The 22,454-nt window shown below is 40.9% G+C and overlaps 1 protein-coding gene across 1 annotated transcript; it reads left to right on the forward strand.

Annotated features, from left to right (window-relative positions):
* The first annotated feature begins 3,450 nt into the window (after positions 1–3,450).
* Positions 3,451–11,573, forward strand: PVALB (parvalbumin). Its single transcript, XM_009806997.2, has 4 exons — positions 3,451–3,526; positions 5,475–5,607; positions 6,012–6,121; positions 11,545–11,573. The coding sequence occupies exons 1-4, from the start codon at positions 3,466–3,468 to the stop codon at positions 11,571–11,573; spliced, it is 333 nt and encodes a 110-aa protein (XP_009805299.1). The 5' UTR covers positions 3,451–3,465.
* Positions 11,574–22,454: the final 10,881 nt, after the last annotated feature.

A 22,454-nucleotide genomic window follows, 5' to 3' on the forward strand; every position in this document is an offset into this window, starting at 1 on the left:
GACAAAGAGGTGCAAATCTTCCAAACACAGAGGAATGGCTTCCCGCAGAGGAGACTGAAAACGAGGAGAAAGGGCCATTAAAAGGAGGTGAACACACTGAGGGTGAATGAGGAGAAAAGGAGGGGAGAAAGTGAGAAAATGGAAATAACGAAACAGGGAAGGGGAGGGGAGAAAGTGAACGAGAATGCGAGCAAGGGTTCGGTGAACAGAATTTACTGAAATGCTCAGTCGTGAACCAAAGGCAAAAAAACCCTCCAAATCACGTCGCAAAGTGAAATCTCTCTTTGTGCACAGACGATCGTAAGCCGTGGGATGAAGTTGCTCTCCTTGGTGTGGTCATTAGGAAGATAAAGGAAACGTGTCAACCTTTTTGCAAAGGACTGCTTCAGCTTTTGGCGTGGGGGTTTCTTGCCGTTCGTGAAATTCTCCCTGAATTGTTTGTTTTGACAAGGGCGGTTTGACTTCTACTTAATTTACTTGATCGTTTACTTAGTAAGAATATCATCATTCTGGCGCTGGTGGAAGGGGGAGTTGATCTATACGCAAGCTTCTGTGCAGACAACCTGGAAATCCACGGTGTGGATTTTGCAAATAGTTCGGGCAGGAAAATTGGCAAAATCTCAGAAATAAAGAAAAACACGTCATTCATCTCGCAGGGATGATGAGAAAAAGGTGAAGGGTCGAGTGTGAAACTGCCAATTCGTGAAACGCCTTTTATATTAGAGTGACATAACAGTTTGACTAAAGCTTGGTGGTTAAAAGCTTCTAGAAGTTTGCTAGCTCTCCTTAACGCGGATGCACCGCTGAGACTGGAGACGGGCCTCAGCCACCCCCCATGTAGATCCCCCGCTGCCCGCTTCGTAAACCCGTGTGTCGCTGCTTTCACTTTTCGGGCCTCTCGACTTCTGAGCAGGGGACGGGAAGCTGGGGGAAATGTTGTTTACGCTGTACAAATGGCTCCGCTGACCCGCAGCCTCGTCTTTCTGGCACCTCTCACTTTTCGCCTTCACAGCATGATGAGGCCGTAGCGGCCCGAGGGATCCGATGACGGGGGAGAGCGGGGCGGGTCGCGCACCGCTGGGGATGCGGCGGGAGCTGCCGGGCCCCCATCCCCGGGGCGCGGGGCGCCTCGGACGCCCGGTAGCCACACGCCTCTGGCCGGTTCGCTCGGCGTGAGGCTGGTTAACCCGACTGGCGTCTGCCGGCACAGCAGGCAGCGCTGCGCGTCGGCTCTGCCGGCCACCGGCTTGAGCTGCCGCCCCGGGCAGCCCTCCAAACGTGCTCTGCGCTCTCAGCAGAGCGGGGCTGACAGCGAAGCACGAGTCACCCGCGACGAGAGCATCTTCACTGGCGGAGGGTCGGGAGCGTTCCTGTTTGTGGGGACCTGAAAGGAGGCTCTGTGGCTCCAAGAACGAGGGTACCTCAGCAACGGGTTTGCAAGAGGTTCCTAAGAAAGAAAAGAAACTGTGGAGGCTGAGGCCCGGCGCCTTTGCAGACCGCACCGATGCCGAACTTAGCAAAGCGGGGAAGCGGACGGCCATGCCCTATCAGGCCGGAGGCGTCTGCACTGGGAACAGGACGGGACTCTTCCCTCTTCCTCCAGTTAAGGAAAAGTAAAGGGGCGCGCCAACTACAGAAGATCATGCACATTGATTTATCTTGTAAATAGCTGTATATTGATGGGCCTACACTGTTAAGCGTAAAACAGACTAAGGATGGGGTTTTAACCTGTGCTACACGAGGCTTTTTCCACTCCGTTCTCCAAGCTGAACTCCGCTAAAGCAAGAGACCCGACTAACCCCAGTACTATCTTTATTGTACCCTTTCACCTGCCAGCTCCGAAACAGCGGGGGCAGCTGAGCGAGAACTACCCATGCGGGAAGGTGCGCGGGGCCCTTCTGCGGGGCTGCGGTTTATCTCGGGTCAGCATCCTAGCGCACAGCTCCTCTCTTCCCTGCAGATCAGGGGAAGGTGCGGTCAGCCTAGGGAGAGGGACTCGGCTCCTCCGTCCGTCTCCTTGTTTGTCCTTGGAGAAAACCAAGCCTCTCTTCTGTCTCAGGAAATGTACGGAAATGGGGGGGAGAAGTTCCAACGAGAGAAAAACGACAGTCCCTCCCACAACGGGACTTGTTTAAAAAAGAAAAGGGGACCCCAATGTCACCTCCTCCGCCGTCCTTCTGCGCTCAGTGGCATGCCAGTGACTCACCCGTTACAGCTGAACTCGGGCCGCCGAGAAAAGGACGGGGGCTCGTACTTTTAAAAGCGCCGAGGAACTACCGACGGAGCGACCCGAGTTTTTGCAGCAGCCGCCTGCTTTCCAAGGCCGCTCTCCGGCGGTCCCACTCAGGACAAGGGTGCGTCGCGCCGGCGGGGTCGGGCTGCACCCGCTGATGGCAGCGTGGGGATCTCGCTGCCACCGCTCTGCCCTCCCCCGTCTTTCCTGAAGCAGCGATGCCAAAGCTCCTGCAGAGATCTGCCCTACTACGGGGCCCTAACCTTGGCTATCTCAGCCTAACGGCTCCTGCCCAAACTCTGAGAACGGGCTGGACTGCTTGCCATATGGGCACGGTTTCTTGGAGAAAACAACAACCCTAGAAAAGACATTACAATTCCTAAGTCTTTTTGACGGTGTCGGGAAGTGCCCGGTCCCGCCTGAGAAGCCCACCGCTGCACAGGAGCTCCGCACGAGCGTGTTGTCACCTCGCATCTCGTTTCACCATACCACATCGCGGAAGATTCTGCAGCATATTGTGCATTACAAACGGGATCTGTAGGATTCGCGGGGATGTGATAATTAATTCAGCGAGGATGATGCTTAATATGGACTGGCCCGAAAGAAACGAGGTCTAAAAGGAATATGTGTGTGAAGGGGAGGGGGAAGGGAGAAGGGGGAGACGTTTAAAGTGTTTGAACGATAAGGCAAATGTTCAAAAGCTACATTACATTTGCTTCCCGACCTCAAGAGCAGCTTGAAGCTTGGCATATGCTGCAGTTCCTTACTCATCACCGAATATAACTGGTAAAGCTCGTCCTGACTTACTAAAGGAAAAGGCTCTGCTCTGCACCACTAGCTCTTCCACCGCGCCCGGGAACTTGACCTTGGCACAACTCTTTCTCCCGCCGGTATCACGACAGTCTCTGGCACTGCTCCAGTAAGGCTTAGGCTCCAACCTCCCGGGGAGCGACCCCCACCCGCGTCCTCCCCCACCCCGGTCCCCGCAAAGGCATCCCTGTCCCCTCTCTTTAGCCGAGCCCTCGCGTCGGTGGACTACTCGGTGCTCTGCAAACTGGAGAGCGACAGCCCATGGCACTCATCCACGCAGAGCTATATAGCTGGCACGGCTCCAGCCTTTCCCGGTGTGCCATCCCCACACAGCACTGCAGCTTTGGTCATATGAGCAGAAATGATGAGAAAAGCACTTTTTAATCTTTTCGCACTTGCTTCCCTGTTCAAACAGTTGCAGGATGGCTATGACTGACGTGCTCAGCGCTGAGGATATCAAGAAGGCTGTGGGAGCCTTTTCAGGTGAGTGCTTTCCCCCCCACCCCCCCCTTTTCTCCCCTTTCGTCTCTTCAGCTTAGGATAGCAGTGCATTTATTTAAGCTCGGGGAAGATTAGAGGATCCGACTAGACAAAATATCAAATGAGGATGTGTTTTCAGAAGTGCAGTGAAAGCACGACAGATTTATCAAGTGTAGGGCTGCATCTTCAGCAAAGTTGCTCTGCACATTACAGAGGTGAAATACTTGTTTTAAACGGAGGCAAGCAGTAACTGCGGACAGACTTTGCTTCTACCGAGAGGATACCTTCAAAGGGAAAAAAACCCTCGGCGAACCAGGGTGGATTATATCTTGATGTGGGACAGGGAAGTCAGCCGTGGATGCTGGCAGCTTCCCACTTACCCCAGAAATTCAGTTTCAGGTATTGCAGATCTGCTGTTTCTCGTTTCAAGGAGATAAGAAACCGCTCTTTTCTTACTTCCTATGCGGAATCCCCGGGTGAGGTTTGCTTTTCGGGATGGAGCGCAAGGCAACACTAGAGCAAGCGGGCGCACAGCTCGACTGCAGAAGCTTTCTGCAGGACGAATGGCTGCAGCGGACCATGCTTCCCTCTCAGACTGCTCCGGGTTTCGGCTGTTCCCTACCCCTCTAATTCGTCTCGACCGCTAAACTGACAGCAAACCCTCTTCGTGCTCACAGAGATTCAGGTGGTTAAGGTTGCTCTCAAAGAAACGCCAGAAATGGTGCTCCGGGGTGCCCACGTTAGCTCTCCCCGCCTCCCCCCAAACTACCTGGCTGATCGCAGCACCCCGGAGAGCAGCCTCTTTCTGTCCCGCTCTGTGCGATGACCTTCCCAGACAGGAGCGCAAAACCCGCTGAGCCCGAATAAACTCAGCAGCCGGAGAGTCTAAGGGGCCAAGAAACTGCTTTGCTCTATCCAGCAGCTGGTTTTATCATTAGCTTCCATTGTTCTAGGGCCGCCTCCAAGTCCCGGAGAAGATGCAATTAGCACCTAATGACAGAACTCAGTCAAGCAGGTCCCGAAAGACTGAGCCTCCTTAAATTTTATGTAATAGGAAAAGCTGCGGCGGGAATAAGGCTACATCGGGAAGAAGAAAAAAAGTCCACAGCACGTTTTGGAGGTCACTGTAGTGGATTTCTAATCCACACCTTTCTAATCCACACCACAGTCGTTAGGCTACAAGGGTGGGACAAAAGCGGGTGCGGTTAAAGGACAGGAGAGATGGGGCAGGCAACCTCATTTATCTCGGTTCCGATTTCAAGGGCTCTGGGTTTGGTTTTTTCCCCCTCCCCGGCGATCGTGCCTCACAAGGTCTTGCAGGCAGCACACAGCACAGCACTCCCTTGCAGCGTCTGAGCTTACAGACCACGATTGCACGTACCTTTAGCGGTCGAAATGCAACACTGATTTCTAGTAAGTTTTCGGGAAAAACGAAACAGAACTGAAACAGCCATGTGCTCCGAAACACTTCTCGTCAATGCTAGGCTCCGTGGTTGAGCAAGAGCGGTTTGTTTTTTTTTTTCCAGGGGTGGAAATGTCAAAAAGTGACAGCGATCTAATAGTCAGAGCCCGCTTTCAGATGACTGTTTTAGCGTAAAACTTAGAAAAAAAAGAGTTTAAGGCACTGACATGAGAGCGAGCAGGTTAGAGTTCAGCTCCCAACTCTACCACAGACTTTCTGCATGACCTTGGGCAAGTCTCCATCCCTCTGTAGCTCGGCTCTTCACCCACAAAACGGAGACCCTGCCCCTCTCCCCCGTTGTTTATTTCAACTAGTGTCTATGAAGCATGGACGACTACAGTGCGTACATCTAGCTCCTGGGGGGTAGTTCCACTTGCCTGTGCCTCCCAGGGTAGGACACGCAGCAGTAAGAACAAAAACCACGGGTACGTATTGATGTATGTTTCAATCATTTTTCTAAGCAGTTCTCTGGCCTTTCGTCTCCTATAGCGGCTGAATCTTTTAACTACAAGAAGTTTTTCGAGATGGTAGGACTGAAAAAGAAGAGCCCAGAAGATGTGAAGAAGGTTTTCCATATTCTTGATAAAGATCGAAGTGGCTTCATCGAAGAGGAAGAATTAAAGTAAGTAAAGATATGTCCTTTCTCAAATAACCTCGCCTTAAGAGTCTAATTTCCTGTTTTCTTTTTTACAAGACTCTAGATAATAGCATACAATTCAATCTCTTGACTAGTATGTGTGTGCAATAGTCAGTTGTTTGCTGATTATATGATCTAAAGTGTGTTGGAAGAAGATAGCTGCAGCTTTTATTGCAGGACCCCAAAACACATGAATGATCAATACCTTACAGACAGTTCTTCAGTCAAATGCGGTTTCAGGGTAAAGTGCTCTTCCCAAATGTTAAAGAAGGTCAAGAACAGAAAATCAGCCCTGGATTCCAACTCCTGTATCAAAACAGTGGTCCAATTAAATACAAAGTGAAAGTGTTCTGTAAAAAATTTTCCTTTTTTCCGTTCCTCCTCTTCAGGTTTGTACTGAAGGGCTTTACCCCAGATGGAAGAGACCTATCAGACAAAGAAACAAAGGCTCTTCTGGCTGCTGGAGACAAGGATGGTGATGGTAAAATTGGCGCCGATGGTACGTGATTAGAGGAGTAAACTTTGACAGTAACAATCCAGTATTACTCTTACATACAAGAACTGAGGAAATCTAGGAATCACTGGGGGCTGTGACCTTCTGAAGGGCACAATTTGGATTTAATGAAATGACAAGTCCTGCTACGCTTGCCGTACCTGCTTGCAGGCGTTAGGGGAAACAGGAGCCGAGTTCTGACACTAGAGGGGGCAAGAGTTTACAGAAACCGAGATGTAGCTAAGGCACGCTACCGCACAGGACGAAGCAAAGCACCGATCCAACTTCTACATCAATCAGTTTAATTTTTCTGTTGATTTCAGTGGAGTGAGGATCAGGACACTCGCAGTTCAAAGACCCGGGCTTGACTATAAAACTTAGAAAAGAGAAATAAAAAAAAGCTGAGTACCAGCATTTCTGCTTGATGATTAGTAAATAGGAAAGTAATGCATCACTTAGCAAGCAATGCTCTTAAAATTCAAAGTACAGTCAGCCTGCTACGGAATTGCTATACAAAAACTCTATATCCAGCTTTTGCTAGTGTTTATGTGGGTCTTCACAGCTAAGGAAACTTGTCACTGGCTTTTACTAAATATGAGGACTACAAGAAAAGAACTTTTCCTCTCACAGCATTGCTTAAAAAATTACTGCTGCTTTCTATTCTCCCTTGGGATGAATCAACTTAGCCCCCACACGAAATTTCTCCTTTTTCCTCTTTCTGTATCCTTGAGGCACACTGAAAGAGCCACGAAGAGATGCATTTCTAAATTAAATCTTTCCTCATTGCAAGACATAGTAGTGCAAGTTTGTGGCCAGAGTACTAAATCACCTAGACAGCCAGCAATTGCTAAGTTTTCACCATATTGGCAAGCCATATGATGGCAAGCCAGGTTGAAATCTAAAAAATATCTAAAAAACTCATATCTCTCCATGTTACCTGATCTCTGGGATTTGTAAAAAAAGTCTCCAAAAAAAAACCCCAATTAAAAAAGGAATAAAAAGCAAAACGATGTTAACTAATATAATCTCCTAATTTAGAAGCTGAAAAAATGACATAGGAGATCAGCTACTGACATATTAGTCAGGTGATATATTAGCTAAACTGCCTGTCCATAGCACACTGGCATATCAGTGACTATGATCCTGTTTCTAGACAAAAGCCTCTGAAATTCTCAGATCATGATTATATTATGGTTGCAGAGAAGCAATTGTGAAGCATCTAGGGAAAGTTCCTGCTAAACTTAAGCAGCACTGCTGAACTCGACAAGTGTGTCATTATTTCATATGCTTTATTATATGGGTCCTCCTTATTCCCATTAAAATTAGTGGCAGTGGTACTAAAATTAGTGGGCAAGATTTTCAGAAGAAAACTTCATTCAGGTAGGTAAGCTTACAGCTGATCCACCAACCTCACATCAGATACATTTTCACTTCTTCCTGGAAGACTGTAAAACAAAAGCAGTATCAACCGGAATAAAAGACCTATATTGCAGAATGATTTTGGCTTATACAAGAGGATACAGCATTAACTTTTTTATTTAAGATTGACCATAACTTTTTTTTTTTTAGAGTTGAAGCAATGCCTGAAAGCCAGTACATTATAACAAAACAATACAAAACAACTCTTCTTTTCCTTATCTCTTTCTTTTGCAACTTTTACCCTTTCTTAACTTTGAACTGGAATTACTCGGAATTTATACTCGATAATGAGAAGAGAATGAAGGGCTTTTTTCTTTTGCTTCTTATGTCCATATCCCTACTATACAACATTATTGGTTTCTTTTCCATTTCTTAAATTTGACTCCAAGAGCAAATTGTTACACCGCAAAGGCTTGAAATACATGCAAAGTTAACAGCTGGGACTGTGACCAAAGTATGAGGATGACAGATACTTTCCAGCTTGTCCTTTGGTTCATAAATCCAATTCCGGATTATAACTGCCTATGTAAATAAAATGTAAAGTCATGAATGTACATCACATTCATATTCAGTATTGCAATGCTGTATTTCTGTTGCAGACCATTTATTTGTTTGTTTCTCTGTAACTGAATTGTCAGGCATCACTTTTACCCCTTGTTTTGAACATCAGCTTCGTACATCACTAAATGATCACAAACATGCAACTTTTCACAAGGGTTAATGTTAATTCACTAGATGACCCTTGAATGCTGTCCCTCAGGAGCGCACAGCAGTTGTAAGAACTGATCTTCATGGATTTTTTAACACCACAGAGCCATCTTTCTCAGATGTATCATCACAAACGTTAATCCCAACCTCATCAGCCTTCTTCCAGTTAGAGGCCTCACATTACAAATTTTCTCTTAAGTCTCCTGCTTTAAACCTTTTATCATTCCTGCAAGACTGTTCAGCTCAGAAATAGTTCCACCAGCTTACCTCTTGTGCGATCAAGATTTGTAATTTGTGGCTGATCACAAACAGTTGAAAACTTGCAGCCTGTTCATGCAAGACATGATCATCATCTGCGTGATGTTGAGCCCACTCCATCTTCCACTGATGTGAACAGAAGATGATAAATTGGAAAAAAACTGCAGGCCAAGGCCAGGTTACCTAATAAAATTACAAACATTAGCTTCCAGATTGGATTGGGAAGCGATGCTGAAGCAGCTCTGTCAGCTTCAGAAGAACGTTTATAAGAAAGAGGAGAAAAGAAAATGAAGAATTCTGCTCATATTTTTTTAATCTATTTTGTGTATTAGCACTGGACATGCACATCATGACTTCCAGTTTCTTGATATTAATAGACTTGAGAAAGTACATAGATAATTTAAAGATCATGCACTGTTGACAGAACAAATCCAAATTTTTATCCCAGTAAGTCAAAATATTTTCCTGATACAGCTCAACTTCTGCAGATATTTTAAAATACTTCAATTATTTTCCTTAAATGTTGTAAAAATGAGACATCAAGCATTCAAAACTACAACTGATAAGTCATGGCCTTGCCACAGGTAAAAGTCAAGACAAAAAAGAAAAATCTTTTGGAAGTCCTTCTTTTCTTATCCCTCTTTGTGCTCTTGTATCTTCTAAAATAAATTAGTGTAAGTCATTACTTATGAAGTTTCCTAAACAGATTTGCTATTGTGCGGATAACGTAGAAAAACAGAATCTGATGAGAGAAATCATTAGCCTACAACATGTCCCCTGTAATTATATCTGTCATTTCAGTAAAATACTACAGGGTATGCATTAGGCTGGTATAAACTACCAAACTATACTGAACACAGTGAAACAACCCCCTCATTTTAAATCAGAGCTTTGACACAAGACAACTAGTAAATTATTTTACATGACAAAATAGCCTAAATCTTTGTAATTTAAAACTATTATTTGTGCAAAGATAGATACAATTTTGTTTGGAAAGAGAATTACACCTGGAAAAGAGGATGTAGTCAATCACAAGGATTCTCTCACTAACAGGCCAGTCAGAGGCAATAAACATTTACAAGAATGACCAACAGGCAGAGGCTAATATACAGTGCCTTATCTCAGAAGTTTTGCATATATGAATACAGTTTGTAACAATGCCTCCACAAGCCACCTGTCGCTGGGCTAACCTTGATAGGAAAATAAATAGTGAACTAGTTTACAAGATTATTCAACCGGAACATCTTTGAAATATTTAAAGTACATTGAAAATCCTGGAAAAAGTATAAAGTGCATAGCAGTTATTCATGAAGGAGTATTTTATGGTTTGCTGGCTATCAGAAAGTACCCGTGAAGTATATTGCCATTAAGTGATAATATCACTATCATAATGTATTATAGAAAATATTTGGCTGCAAGTCTGAATAACCTTTTCCAAATATATTCTGTAGATACTAATTATTATAAAAAGGATTTAATTTAGCTGTAGCAAGTATGACAACTTGTTCTAATAGAATATGCATAGTTAGTTTTCCCTTTTTGAAAAGTTTCATCCATTGCAGTTCATGTTTCTCTCTGCAGAATTTATTCACACAGTGATTTAATAATCGTAGCCGTTTTCGGGTTTTTTTGCCCAGAATAGTCTGGGCTTCTATCACAAGTACTTTATGTTATCTCTTAAATTCAGTTTGCAACACTTTCAACCTATGTACTCACAGTGTACGGGATTTACACGTTTTGTGTTAAGTAATCTGCATCACTAATCCTAATTTGAATTTACATCTTTCAAAACGATGGATAAATTTGGATTTAATTTAAACCCTCTGACACTTTTATTTCTCAGTCTGGTTTGTCAGCATTCGGCAACCTGGTTTTTTTGGACACGTCATCAAAAGTGCTATCTGTTTGTACACATCAGTCAGTAAAGATCTCACTTGTTAAGAGTTTAGCGTTTTTCAACTGAACATGAGAATGTTCTTCAAAATGCCCAATTTTCATCTTTTGTCTTTTTTTAGTTGCAAGACGTTACTCTTCATTATGTCAAATGTCAATCATTTTCTCTTGAGCCTTTACAGATGACTGCCTCCCCTATTTGTCATTTTCCTCTTTATGTTAAACCCATAAAGGACTCTCTCTGTATACCCTCTAATCCCTTTATCATCTTTGTTGCCCTTCTTGGGATTCCCTCCATTCTGTCATTTTTAATGCTCTGAGGCACACATAACTATGCAAGGTATTCTCAAGTGTAACTAACTGTTCCAAGGTTAGACGGAGTTAGGAATTATAGCCTCCTTAAGTAACACAGTATTCAGAGTGCGGTATGCCAGGCAGCTATTCACCAGGATACAAATGTGCCTTTTCCATGCTTTATCACCCTGCTGAAAGGCATTATATATACCAAAGCACAAAATAACCCTAAAATGCAGACAGATAAATTTATGTAAATATTATGGATGTAACACTAATAAAAGCCACAGGATAAAATCCTGGCTCTCGGAGATCACAGGAAATTTTCTTATTGTCACCGATGTGGTGAGAATTGCTAGGCAGGTTGGTGTCAGCCTTCTGTTTCTGTAATCTGTCATTTTCAGTCAATTTACCATTACAAAATTGAGTTTAAATGTCATATATTTATAATACAGGGACACGAATACTCTGAAAGACTCATTAATGAGTCTCTTTGCCAAACTCTGATATAAAGGAAATCTATCTCAATGCAGAATTAAATTTCTAGCTCTTGCCTTTATCCCATTGAGATTTACAAAGGAATAACAGGGAACTAATCAAGTTCTTCAGATGAACAGCGGTGGACAGTCTTGACAGTCTGGCATGTATAGCATTTCTCCCTTACCCTCAAAAAATCCTTTCATTTCACTGTAAGATTTCCCAAGTCATACTTTCCCTTTAATTAACCTGGATTTTTTTGTTCTTCTGTTATTGTGATGTTTCTGCTACACTAGTGACTCTGTAATCATTGTAATATGCTTCCTCCTTCTTTACATTTTCTTTTTTTAATATTTTTAAAAAATTTTTCCCTTCTCCAGAATTTGCAACTATGGTGGCTGAATCATAAAGGCTTTGACCAATGCAAACCCTTCACCCATCCTTCACTGCCCAATTCCAACCACCTCCTGCTGACTGCTTTGGCTCCTGTTCTATTTATTTATGTTATTTTATACTCCAGCTCTGTTCTCTGCAATCCTGCAACTCTGTAATTGTGCTGAAAGACACTGTTAAAATAATAAAGGTCACATCAATCTGAGCTTTATTCTCTCTCACTATAACTTGTTTCTTATTTCATGTAGGCTTGGCACACGCTGAGAGAAAATTTAACTCGTTTTTGCTGACATCCCTGCTGCTTTATCCCTAGCTAGTGTAAAGTGGGAAGAAATTTTAAAAATTATTTGAGATAAAACATGCATATAATGAGTCATTCAGTCCAAGTCTGAACTGTGGCAAAACCGACTGCATTATTTTTAAGCCATCCCTGCTAAATGGATGCATACTCATAGCCCGGAAAATCTCTAGTGATGGCAATTACCCAACTTCATTTGGCAGTTTGTTCTTTCGACTTAATCAGTGTTATAGCTAAAAAGTATTTCCTAACATTTAACCTACATCTCCCCTGCTGCATTTCGGTGATCAGTAAATTGATCCTTGTTTGTATCATTTGTTAAATTTGCCTGGTGCAGGGGGATTTTTGGATAAAAGGTTTGACAGGAATATCAGTTGGTGCCAATCATGCATGGCGATAACTTCGTAAACTATTAAAAAGCAGTCACTTCTGAAACACAGGATATGTTTACCCGCAATGTTACACAACCATCTAGGACAGGAAGAATGGAAAACTCACAAGGAACAATAGTATGAATTTCAGGAAAGGGAACACGAAGATTCAGGTGTGATGCTACTGTTGACACTCCCACTGTTAAAACAGTGTATCAAAAAGATCCCATCAAAAAACATTCCTTCTAAATTTTTACCAGAAAAGTGAGTATCTTTCTTTGAGTAACATATAGGAAACTGAGACTCAAGCTAAGGAAATGACTAGCCAACAGTAGCCTAAGACAGCCAAGAGCTAAACACCTGTTTCCCAAATTCTGTTTAGTAACTTCGGCACCAAGCTTATGTTTTTACCTTTTTTTTTTTTTAAAAAAAAGCAAAGATTAAAGGGGGAGGGAATCACTTTTAGGCAACATCTTCCCCACATCTTGACAGAACATTGATTACTACTGCAATAAAAAGGAAGGATATTTGCCATTTCTGGATTCCAAAGTATTCCCTGCAGCAGTAATACCTTATTCCATTCAGATTTATTATCACTAATTTAGTATAAACAAAAAGATAAGGCTGAAACCCTGCCACCATCACATTGTACAGAATACCATTCTCTGCCACAGCGATTACCCAATGCTACTCGGGAAGCCAATAAACACTCCCTAAAGCCATTCTAGATTTTCACTCTGTAGTAACTTGCAAGGAAGACTTTTTGCTGAAGCTGCTGTGCGTTCGAAAGAAATCCTTTCGTTTTGCACAATGTATATACGGACCTGAAGAATGTATTGATTTTTAAGTATTCTAAATAAAGCAAATTAAAACGAATTGCAATGAAGCAAGACAGTTTATTTACTTCTTTTTCTCGGCAGCTGCTGGCCTCAAGTGGCAATAAAGTGTAATTACAAGAGTATACAGGGCTATAGAAAAAACATTAGGAACCCAGCTATTGAAGTATCATGAATAAAGATCCATGGAATCAGAGAATCGACATAAAAATCGCTATATAAACAAAGCCCTTTATGGTCTCTTTCTATTCTTTGAACCTGCAAGGGTTTATATTTTAATGCTTCACTGGATGGCATGAAAGCTGAAATTTTATCCAGGGCTTTACCAAAAAATAGCACAATAGAACAGATAGCAAATGAACACCACCATTAATGAGTCTAAAAAATTATTTATAGTACATCATGAGAAATGAAGTAAGTTACAGCAACATTAACGGGGATATTTTACTGGCATAAAAGTCTGAAGACCCCAATGATTCCTATATCAGTCTTTCTTCACATTATTCCTTCATTCACTCCTGAACAAGCAACACTGAGTGCCTAATTTGGCCTGAAATTTTTCAGCTGTATAATAATGGATAATATGAAAAGAGATATCCTTTTATTTTCAAACTGAAAAAGTTACAATATGGATACCACTTACAATGGGTACAGAGACCTCTAAAACACCATCTTTACTTTTCATGGTGACAGTACCTGATATTCTAAACATGCTTTTGGTAAGTTTATTCAAATGCGCAGCTGGTATACTCAGAACCTATGTAATCAGAATTCTCATAAGATCTGTTTTAAACCACTTTTTTTCCTGACGGTATTTTAAATTCAAAGTTCAAATTTCAATATCTCATGCCTCTATCATTGAAGCAAAAAAGAAAAATTCAAACACGTGTGTAATATAAATAAATCTCTGCCCAAACAAAAAATGACTGTTTTATCAATTATCATCAAACTATTACTTTTTCTCACTGCTGGCTCTTCAATGTTTATCTTAGATTCTTACTTTTCCCCCCTAAATTCCTTCCAAACTTTCCCAAAATCTTGAATTGTTTAATTTCCAATTAACAAAAATTCTCAGAGTTTTCCTGTTAGGTGGAAGTTATCTAGTCATGGCTCAATATGCAGCAAACATGCAAAATTTCAAGTCACAATAAAATATATGATAAAACTTTACACATACAATACATTGAGTTATTCATTTTCATATCGCTCTCATTTTGATGTCTTTAAGACTGTCACAGAAACTACTGTAAAGACTGAAGAAAGAAGAATTTGCTACAAAATTTAATCAGGCTTTCAGCAGAGTGTGGATTATAGTATGCTTGACAAATGCAAAGAAATCACATTACCCTGCAATGTACTATTTCACAAAGAAAGATGTTTTAATTTTCACATGCATAAGCAAAGGAGCAAAATGAAGTTTCTCCAAGAAACATTTACCTTAAATTTCTTAATTGGCATCTTACACCTTCTTCGTCCTGAACAGTAAGTGTTCCATAATTTTCTCCCCTGTTGTAATTCAGTAGAAGTTTTGAAAAAAACAACTCCAGCCATTATGGTGAAGACAAAATTTTAAATAATCAGTACACATCCTTTCATTAGATTCATAGCCAATGGTTTGTAATGAGACACAACTGCATGATTTAAGATATGTAAATTATGTTTACATGTACAAAAAAGACACTACTTGTTCACATTGGTATTATATATCGCCAGGAAAGAAATACAACTCGCTCTCAGCTACAAATCAAAAGGAAGAAAAGTCAAATCCTCAAGTCACAGACAAACCGTAATTTCCTGACAAATTACATTAGTATTTAACAAAAAGGGTTTGCACCAACAGACCATCACCAACTCTTAAAATTTCTCAGATTGCCATTTACCGTTACCAAACCCTTAACCAACAAATTCATAATTGCTTATTCTTTAAGGGTCCTGCCAAGCTTTTAATGGAGTTTCATGGATCAGCGATTTTCCACATGTCTTATTTTGGGAATCAATGGACTGGAGGCCATAACACCTGTTCACTCTGCAGAAGCTGAGCTAGGATTTATATTTACAGTCTATCCACCAGTCCTGAGGTCAACACTGACTAATGTCCTGTGATTGCTTCCACTCTTTGTTCACTTCAAAGCAAAACTTGCTTGTGTGCTGCTTTTGCCTTTTCTGACTTTGCATCTTTTGGGGGGAAGTAAGGACGTACTTCCCTAGTTTCTAAGTACTTTTGAAGACTGAAAATGCAGTTCACATTCTCCTTTCCAGCAACACACACATAGTTTCATCAAAGCCTCTGTGCTATATTATCCAAACATTAACAATATTCTGTCCAAAACAGAGTTAATATTGTTATGGAATTAAAAAGTGCATCATTGTACAATATTTGCAACAAGTTCTGCCTCAACAAAATAACATCAAAGATTATGAATTTACACAAAGTTCACTGAAGACACAAATTACCCCACAAAATTTTTATTAATGGGCATAAAGCACAAAAGAACTTCATTTGATTCTAAAATCCCAGATTGAGATTTAAGTGGTCAGCAAATAGAGAACACATTCTTTTATTTATAAATCAATTGCAAATGAAAGAGAAATTATATGGCATGCATTAATATACCAAAATTCAGCTGTGGTTAAAGCACATGCTGGCATTCTTGTTCTACCACCACCCAGGAGCCATGGATAACAGAGATACAGAAGCACAGGCCTTAGCACATGCAAATTATTAAAATACCCTCTCTAGGTCCTGGACTCTCTCATTGTTAACACGTGCTTGAACCTGAGCTGCTGCACCTTCAATCTGCCAGAGTATTTTGGCAGATTCTCTTTTCCAAAGAGACACACCCTTTAGAAATCCCAACACTCTCTAGAGACTGACATTTAAAACAACTTTTCTCCTAAACAAGGGAGAGCCAAGGCAAATGTATCTGAAGGGGGTTTGCTGTGTGCGTGAGAGATCAATCATCAGAACCTTCCCAGACTGCAGGATCTCCTAATGTGGGATAATTACTTCACAAAGAAGGAAGTAAATTTCCAGTTAGTGCTCCTCTGGTTAATGAAGTAACAAAGCTTAACAAAGGTTGATACACTTTTAAAGACATAAATTAATATAAATACAAACATAAATCCCTCCTCCAGCCACCAGAAAAATAGAAGGGACTGCATGAGTTACAACAATAAATGGACCAGAAGATCCAAATAAAAATACTAGAAAGCACTTAATAAGCCTATGGAAAGATGTTTGTTTCATAAATTGATTCAGTCTTCCACCTAGGAAAATCTAAGTGAAAGGATCTTGTCAGTGCCTGAATTAGAATGTCCAACTCCTATTGCAACAACAGTTTTTAATTCTAGGAGATGCTAGTCTGAACAATTAATGGTTTATGTACAAAAATACAGTTGGTTTCACTGGTGTTACAGTGGTACAACACTGGCATTGACAAACGGATACTTAGGCCTTCAGATGGTTAGAACACAGTAATTCTCTCTATTAATTCCAACTTTGCCACTAGGGCACAAGACAGAAGAGGTGCAGGATGAGAGGTCAAATGCTTAACCATCGATTACTGGAGGGCAGGTCCATGGGTTGCTGAAAAGCCAAATGGTTCAGAGACATTTTCAGGTTTTGCAAACACTGACTGGAAGGATTTTTTGAATTCTAACACTTCAATTGTTAACAAACTTCACTTTCGGTATTTTACAATGCAATGCAGTTTTAAAAAGTGTATCACTAGAAAGATACTAAAATACATAGGTAATAGCAAATTACCAAGCACTTATTACTGCTTTAATACAAAGAAGAATTATGTGGCTGTGCTAATTTTATGCTTCCTTTTGCAGATGAATGAAGATTTTCTGTCTTAAAACATTTGCATTCCCCCCCTTAAAGTAATTTTCAGTTTTGCTGGATACAGCACAATTGCATCTACTCTTTCAGCTGCAATGGGTTGTTGAAATTGAGCTATTGCCCAGCACCTGCTCTTAGTCAGACAGCTGAAATCAGATGTTAGGGGAAAAAATAAAGATTTTATGTCGTTGTAATGCAAGCCTCCTTTTAGCTTTGCTGCAGTCAGTGTTCAATTATGTTCTCTAACAATCTCCATTACTAGAGCCAGTGTTTTTCTGTTCCTCTCTGTATGCATTAACTTTCTTATTCACATGTGATAGCTGCCTTAGCAAAGCAGAGGAGTCTTAAGAGACATTTACCCATAGATTTAATGAGCCTACATATTTTTTGGCCTGTTGAGGATCCTAGTGTTCAAATGTATCTTCATTTTGAATGCTCCAAAGGAAGATAACTGATATAATAGAACTTAAATTATTTCTCACTGAAGGCCTGATAGGTCAAAATTAACCTGAAATTTCATCTAGTCTATTTAATACAAAGCATACAGCACATAACAATGAAGGGCTCCCATGTAATTTTTTTCCTGCATGTATCCTATTTTTACAAGCTCAGGATCCTTCTCATTCAGAATTTTTATAAGTAAGTTCACTGTGTAGCCCAGATGTTTAAGACTTCATCAGAAGCAGGAACCAAGGCCCAAAGCCACAAAAACTTTGCCCAGCAAGGCTCAGCAGCAAATGGGAAGGAAGTAGCTGGTGTGAACAGCTACTGGGAAGGCAGGAGGGGGAGTCTTGCTTTTGAAGTAGGAGAGAACAACAATATACAGACAGAGAGCTCTGAGACAGGGGCCAGAGGGTGAACACCACAGATTCAGGGTCTGGGACTTGGGGAAAAGGAAATGTAGAGCAGGAAGGATTGGAGATGATTAGAGGGAGGATTTGAAAAGCTTAGAGCAGAAGATGTTTTATTATGATATAAATACATTATAATAAATTGACCTTGAAAAGAAAGGACATGGATAAGGTGGAAATGTTTATGCCTAAAAATTAACCTGTTAGAAATGTGGAGATGATAGAAAAGAGTATTGTAAACTCTTGAAAATTTAATTAAGAGACTAAAATATTTCTTTTCTCCTTCCTCCATTGAAGCTCCAGGTCATGGAGTCACATGGCTTGACTCAGTTTTCAGCAAGGGGAAAAAAATTCTAGCTGTCATGCCTGCAGAGAAAACCTTGAACATTCAAACCCTAAAACCACAAACAGAATATAAACCAAACCATAACCTTTTATTTTTTAATAAATCTCATTATTTGAACGTAGTCTTATAGTTTTTAACATAAGATACAGCATTAGTGTAAACCTAGCAGCTGCTTTCTGAGCAGACAGCAGCTAGAGATCCAAAAAAAGATTCCCAGCTGATATCATAATCATCATCACCACATAATGACTGGCATGCTGGAATTATGGGTAGCTCATTTAAAGCTGTCAGATATTCATATATTCGGTATTTGACACATTAACCCCTTCCCCCATGATGCAGAAGCACACTCAACACTCACTCACCAGCATCCAATCACCCTATGCACGACTTGGTGCAAAACAGCATGACAATGATTGCTCCAGTAATGGCGTACCCACAGCTGAAAAAGGTTCAGGCCACACACAAGGCCACAGCAGGTCCTCAGTCTGTCGTAGATACTCCCTCATGCAGAGACCTATATAATAGTAAGACTTTCTGTATGAAGTTCCAGATCCCTGATCAACTATCCACATTTAATGCTTTGGGGTATATTGTTAAAAACTAAATAAAGATTTAGGTTTTGTTCCCAGCACTTTTCCTAGCTTTCTCATTTTTCAGTGCAACCTGACTCTGAATTGTAACTCCAATTTTCCTAGCTTCTATGTGCAAGAACAAACAACTAAAGATTAAAGCTGGAGTTTTTCCAGACATATGCAGAATAATTATTCCCCAAAAATTCTCCTTGTCTTTATCCTTGTGGATTTGAATGCATCCTTGAGAAATCTGTCCCTCATTCCATATTCAGCAGGAGAGAGGACACAACAGTTACAATTACCATATTCAAACCAAGTTTACAGCCTTGAGACGTACCTACCCTACATCTAATAACTTATCACTTTTCATTGACGCCACAACTGCCATTCATTTCTAACTTCCACTTTCCCAATGTAGTAGATCAGAAACAAACAACAGATATGCCAGATCAGTCAGAAGCACTGTTGTAACTGCCAAAAAATCCTTTGGCTGATTCAACCATTTCATAATCATCTTACATTTCAGTGCACTGAGTCTCAGCCAAAAAGCCTTCGTATCCGTGTCTCAGTCCCTACCACAAAAGAGCAGAATCTGAAAACCTGGAACTACAATGCCGTTATCAACAGTGGTATAGAAAGCATCCAAATCCGTACTTCTGTGCTAATAGCCCCACTCTGGAGAGAAACGAAAGGCAATTTTGGGGGATGCCAAATGAAGTAGCCCTCAAAATAGATGAAGTTTCTATTTATTCTACTACTTGGGGAAAGCGTAAAGAACGGAAATCTACAATAAAATTTATACATCCATTCTTGCAGTTTTCAAAGCTCTACAGACATATCAGTAAACACTCATAGTCAGTTCTGTAAGAATCTGTACAGATTTAAAAAGCAGCATGGACTCTGAATATTCGTCCATTTGCAACAGATTTCTGATGTTGTTCTGTCACACTGTTTCCTTTTAGTAACATAAGATTTAAAAAAGAACTGATGAAAAGTTTTGTATTTAAGAGATTTCTTACAGAGAGATCTACTAATCTACTAATTCGTTTTCTCAACATTAATGCCCTCCTGAGAAGCATTGCTTCCTCCAAGGAAAACTACATTAGTTCCTCAGTAGCTTTTATTAGGCAGCACGTTCAAGCATCCAGACTTTTGCAACTATACATGAGTAACTATAAAAACAAGTGCTAGGAGTATCAGTGAATTCTGCCTCACAAAAATCACTTTAAGATGTATGTTGTGAAGGAGACAATGAAGTGACTTGCACAGACCCTGACAGAATCTGAAGCACAAGCCATACATCAAGCTAAAAGACTGTATGACCTTGGTTTAATCCTCATTGTAAAGCCTTACCTTCCTTCTGAAATTCCTTGCCACTTCTACTGGAGCTGCAGTTCCACCACCGCTGCCTTCTGGAGCCCAATGAAATGCAAGCCACACATGGATGCCTGCAGTTTATCTGCCGTTTTGCAACCATTGCCTAAAGGAATATGACTTCCAATTGCAGGGTCCTATGGCTGTCAGAGCAACTTATCCTGCTCACATTAGAGAAGAGGCGCTTCCCACTCATAGGAATCTTGCTTTATTTGAGGAATAAATGCAATGTGTGAATAAAAAGAGTGCTTTATTTCTCCTTAGCTGGTAAATACAGTATTTAACCTAATAAACACTTCTCTAGGGTAAGGACATCATCCTCTGTTGGGTTTTGGTTTTTTTTTTTTTTTAAATCCACAGGGTTTCTCTTCCCCACTCTTTCTCACGTATTTAAGATGAGAGAAGCTTCAGTGAGCACAGCTACCAGTATTCCAATTTATTCAGCAGCAAGCCCTGTGGACTGCTAACAGCAGACTGCGATTCTGCTTGGATTACAAGGTGTAGATAAGTAATTCCACCCTTAATCTATCACTGTCAATGCCAGTAAGGGAACAACTTTTATCTGTGAGAAGTCAGGCAGAGGAAAAGATTGAGACTGGGGAAGAAAAAGTATGGAGCAAAAGGACAGCAGAAATAGAGAGGACACAAGTCCATTAAGAGCTCTATGTGCAAGGGCATGTGGAGGTAAGTGGGAAATGAGGGAATGGGACGAAGGACCAGGATGCTAATAGAAAAGTAGCAAACAGAAGGAGAAAAGAGCGAGATTCCAGACAGAATTTTTCAATATCAATTAAAATCTCACTTCCAACATAATCTATGCCTTCTATTACACTGATCCCAGTGTAAAATAGTAGATATCTTTGAGACCTCAGTAAATGCTGATGGATACCGCTACATTACAGCCACGATCAATAAATCTCAAGTACATCATAATGGAGCCTCAAAGCCTTTGCATACAGACCTGTCAGTAAACTGGGACAATATTACAAATAGACAACAAAGGATAATGCAACTATTGCAAAAATGGAACAACACAGAGACAAGTGAATTTTTTGGAGGATGGAGCGGAAGGCAAAAAAGATGAAAAAGGAGGTAAGCTATTTAGACATAAATGATGGAGAACATCAATAACCTGTTTTATGTGATGGAGGATCCAGGAATGGAAGAGAAAACAGTGAAAGCAATAATGAGACCTGGGATTAATTTTTCTTTTCTCTTTTAAAGGAACCCGTAGTAGTGACGCCCTCACTATACTTCACTATAGTCATCATCTACAATTAAAGTCTCTGCCCACTCAGGCTAGAGAAGTGCCCTTCCTATTTTTATGCCAGAAACAATGGGGTTTATGTGCATATAAAAGACTCCTTTGATTTTGCTATAGGTTCTTATTATTTTTATGTTATTTGTTTGTCTGGCTAGATGTCTGGCAGATATGTCACATAGTTCCAAACATGTAAAATGGGTCATTTATACTAGAAAAGACCAAACAAGCTACCTTCTTAAGCAGGCTCTACCTTGAGGTTAAAATAAAACTTGGAAAATTTTATTTTCAACCAACTCTACTCTTGGAATGTCCAATCTTATAACCCAAATACAGATGCATTATTGATTATTCTCTTCTTCCCAAGCTTACTTAGTGCTTTTCATTGTAGGCAGATGCCGTACTCCACAGTAAACAACCTAATGTGTAGCCAAGCAAAGTTTATACCCTGTAGAAGTATTGTTATCGATGACATGCTTTCTAGTGGCGTAAGATCTTTCAAAGGGATTGGAAGGAGGGAAAAAACCAGGAAGCTTCACAGTCAGCTTTTTCAGCTCTAACACAAACCCATTAAGTTTGACTTGGACTGCTTAAGGAAGACAGAAAATCAGTTTAAAGATTAAGAATAGGGCATAGAAATAGTTTAAGAGTAGTCAATGGAGAACTTAGTAAAAATACTTGAAAAAGAAGAAAAACAAATAATTAAAGGAACCAACCTACTGCAGTGTGAAAGATTACAAATATAACAAAGGAAGTGGAAAAAAAGGAACAAAATTCTGAGATACTAAGAATAAAGTAATTAAGGAACTGGTGAGCAAGAAGAGAACTCCGAGAGAACAGTAACATAGTCAAAAGCACACAAAAGCATGAACTGGAAGAAAGGATAACAGATCAAATGTTGACCCAGGTTGAGCAAGAAACATTGCTCAACTTCCACACTGGACACACAGGCCTCATGAACAGTCTACCTGAAACACACCTCAACCAACGCCGTGACATTCAGGAGGCTTGTGGCCAACTTATAAGCAGCTGCAGCAAAGAACAAAGTGGGGAGCAGACAGGGCCAGGACAGTTTCCATTCCCCCTCCGATTCGACTCCAGCTCTGAGCCCTGAGTGACCCAAATGAGGGGACCCCCGCAG

The sequence above is a fragment of the Gavia stellata genome, chromosome 4, assembly GCF_030936135.1.
Source record: "Gavia stellata isolate bGavSte3 chromosome 4, bGavSte3.hap2, whole genome shotgun sequence".
NCBI lineage: Eukaryota > Metazoa > Chordata > Aves > Gaviiformes > Gaviidae > Gavia > Gavia stellata.